This window comes from Lycium barbarum, chromosome 12 (genome assembly GCF_019175385.1).
Source record: "Lycium barbarum isolate Lr01 chromosome 12, ASM1917538v2, whole genome shotgun sequence".
NCBI classification, from domain to species: Eukaryota; Viridiplantae; Streptophyta; class Magnoliopsida; order Solanales; family Solanaceae; genus Lycium; species Lycium barbarum.
Window position 1 is genome coordinate 91489545 of NC_083348.1, and position 3546 is coordinate 91493090.

Sequence of the window (3546 nt, forward strand, 5' to 3'; positions counted from 1 at the left end):
TTTAAAAAAAAAAAAAAAACTACCGAACGCTGGTTCTTAAGCTAGTGACAAGACAAGTGAGGGATGGCTCAGTGGTTAAGCACCTCCACCCACGACCGGTAGGTCCTGGGTTCGAGTCACACTGGAGGGGAAGTGTGGAAACACTATAAATCCTCCTAAAATGGGAGGGAAAAAAAAAAAAAAAAAAAAAAAAAAAAAGCTAGTGACAAATCATTCTAGCGGGTTTAATTATCTTTTTTTTTTTTTTCTGGTAGTGACAAATCATTCTAGCGAGTTTAATTATCTTTATACTATACATTTTAGATTTGACAGAAAATGAAAATGACATACTTTATGAGTGGTTTCTCAAATGATACGAAAGAAAATGATTACTTGTTAGAAATTGGTAATGTTAATTACGAGCATAAACCACAGGTTTGATATTAAAGCCAGAAGATTCCACTTAAAAATTAGTAATTAAACCTACATCCTTTGACTTCAAGTGCAACGAACTTGAATCACTAAAAGTGGCTCCGACATTTTATCTATTTTTAATCACTCCGTGGTTTTCTTTGCATTTCTTTCAATGTCCACTTTTTTCAAAGTGGACTCTAGAACCCCCAGTATTTGACTTTAGAGCCATACATATACACTTTTTATATTATATTTATGCATTATGTCAACGTAATTAGATTTGTTTAAGACTACGTTATTTTTACAACTGATTGATGTCTCCTCATAATTAGATTTGTTTAAGACTACGTTATTTTTACAACTGATTGATGTCTCCTCCGTTTTCAGTTAAGTAGTTCTTGATAAGTAAATTACATTTCATTTAACATGTGTGTGTGTGAACTTTGGCACAAGGAATTTTTCAAGAGTAATGGTCAAGGAGGTTTAACATTTTGTATGAAGTCATTTGCTTAAAGCCCAAATAGCAGCAATTTGCTGGTTTGTGTTTCTTTTTACGGAAAAGGCTTAAATATATCACCAAACTATCGGAAATGGCTCATTTATGCCACTCGTCAATAGTTTGGCTCATTTATGCCATCACCTCAATAGTTTGGCTCATTTATGCATCGCCGTTACCAAAATGGCTCATTCATGCCATTTTTCATTAACGCTGAATTACAATAAAAGGATTTAAGTTGTGCTGGTTTAATTAAACGACATGAATCTCTAGTTGGCGGCCAAGTGTCATATCTGATATTGTAAACCGACGTTAATGAAAAATGGCATGAATGAGCCATTTTGGTAACGGCGATGGCATAAATGAGCCAAACTATTGACAAGTGGTATAAATGAGTCATTTCCGATAGTTCGATGGCATATTTGAGCCTTTTCCGTCTCAGCAAAAGGATTTAGTCAGAGATGCAATAATATTATGCTGATACTGACTTAGAACTTTGGATTTGCTTGAGAAAATCTAATGTACAAGGATCATATACTAAATATCGATGGGTCATTTTGAGCATAGCTCAAGTCAGACCATCTAAAAGCTTGCACCAATTTTTTTAATTACCAATTTAGATTGTATATATATCCCATGACCTCTAGAAATTTCATAAAAAGGGCTTTCTAGAGATCCCCAATGACCAATTCTTGCATAAATTTCTACAACCTACGAGAGAACTTATCAAAACGTTAAAACATATTTTATTTAGTTTGCTTTATTTGGGTAAGTCATGATAAATAAAGAAAAATCGGGACAATTATAAAAGAATAGACAAATAAATAAATAAAGCAGTTGAATTGGACGAGTTCTATTATGACTTGTACGTTGTATAGTCCAAATTAACCCACCTATTTTGATCCAAGTAAACATTGGGGTTAATTTGCACAAATAGCTAGGTTATTTGTGTTATTATTTAAGTTTTGATCCCGTTTAAATAAATTGTGAAAAGATAGCTTTGGGGGCAGAACTTGGCTAAAGTGCTAGCATATCTCTAGAAGTAAAGATGGATGCAAGTCCTGGCGAATCACTAGGAGTTCAGTCAAATTGTTATGCTAATGGATCACCATGATGAATGGACTTACCTCAAGTCATTATAATAACTCGGAGTCTAGTACAAATTAATTTTGACTAATCCTCTGAAGTCTTTTATGGATGAATTTGTCACAAATTCTGACAAATCATCGTGACTTAAGTACAAATTGATCCAGATTCCAGGCTAGAGTGCTTAATATAATGTGAGTAAGTAGGATACAAGACCAATGGGAGAAATTAAAAGAGGGCCTCAATGTCCTCGTACAAACGTACCCATGATAAAACCATCCATTACCTATTTAGTTCCTTTGTCCCCACTCCCTCCACATGCCTTTGTTTTTCAACTCTCCCTCCATAAATACTCCCCCCTTTCTTCCCATTTTTCCTCACATCCCAAACATTATATTTATTCTCTAAGTAAACTTCCTATTTCCTTACACGCTGATCATCTCTCTTTCTAAAACCGAAAAAATGGGTCTAAAGAAAACAAGCGGCAAACAGAGCACACAAACAGCAGCTTTGAAACAAATGATCAAAAGGTGTTCCAGCTTTGGAAAGAATGAGAATGGTTTCCCTCATGATGTCCCAAAAGGACATTTTGTTGTGTATGTGGGAGAAAATAGGAGCAGATACATAATTCCTATTTCTTGGTTGACATATCCTGAATTTCAAAGTTTGCTTCAAAGAGCTGAAGAAGAGTTTGGATTTAGCCATGAGATGGGCATTACTATTCCTTGTCATGAAGATGATTTCTGCTCTCTGATTTCCATGTTCAGATGAAAAAGTTCAAAAGCAGTTCATCTTTCTTCTTCTTTTTTTCCCTCTATGATGAGAGTTTTTAGGTTATTAAGTAAATAGTTAAGTTTTTACTATTTAACTGACAAAAGGAAACCCACATCTTAGTACTCGTGTGGAGTTTTTGGGTTTGTATATTGGATTCATGTACTCGATTGGTACTTTCATCAGTGGTGTGGATTCTGCACCCGTGGAAATTAAATCTCTTATTGCTATTGTTCAAAACAATATCTGTTCCATCAAATTTTCTGCTTTCTTTTCTGTTTTCAAGACTCAGGATTACTTATATAAGTTATATACATTGTAAGCGTAAATAATTTTATAATGCGATATATAAGAGCTCAAACAAATAGCTCAACAATAAAATATATGTCGCGTTTTATATATGGGGTGTTGTTACTATATAAAGTCGAACAATATTTACTTTCACAGCGACTTTCTCAAACGTATCAAATAATTTAACATCCGAAAGTTCGTAATTTAGCTTATAGTAATATCTTTTACGTCATCTAGTCTATATATATTGGACTAGACAGCCTATGCCCGTGCTGCACACGGGCTCAACACTTTAAATTATAGTGCATATATGTGTATGTAGTTGTCTTTGAATAGTGATTATATATATATATATATATATATATATATAGAGAGAGAGAGAGAGAGAGAGTATATTGATGTGAAGTGAAATTACGGGATATTCGATGCTAATTCCTTAAGCTTTTGTGACTCTTCAAGCACTTTTGTTGTTACTTTTTGTGTATTTATGTTGTTTTGTAGGATAAGAT

At 33.8% G+C, this 3546-nt stretch overlaps 1 protein-coding gene across 1 annotated transcript; it reads left to right on the forward strand.

Annotated features, from left to right (window-relative positions):
* Nucleotides 1-2295: 2295 nt before the first annotated feature.
* On the forward strand, nucleotides 2296-2989 carry LOC132622258 (auxin-responsive protein SAUR50-like). Its single transcript, XM_060336833.1, has one exon. It carries the CDS (start codon nucleotides 2438-2440, stop codon nucleotides 2744-2746), a length of 309 nt encoding a protein of 102 aa, XP_060192816.1. The 5' UTR covers nucleotides 2296-2437; the 3' UTR covers nucleotides 2747-2989.
* The last annotated feature ends 557 nt before the right edge of the window (nucleotides 2990-3546 follow it).

What these genes read in the sequence shown, in the direction of transcription:
- LOC132622258 (XM_060336833.1), top strand. Translation starts at nt 2,438, where the DNA reads ATGGGTCTAAAGAAAACAAGCGGCAAACAGAGCACACAAACAGCAGCT.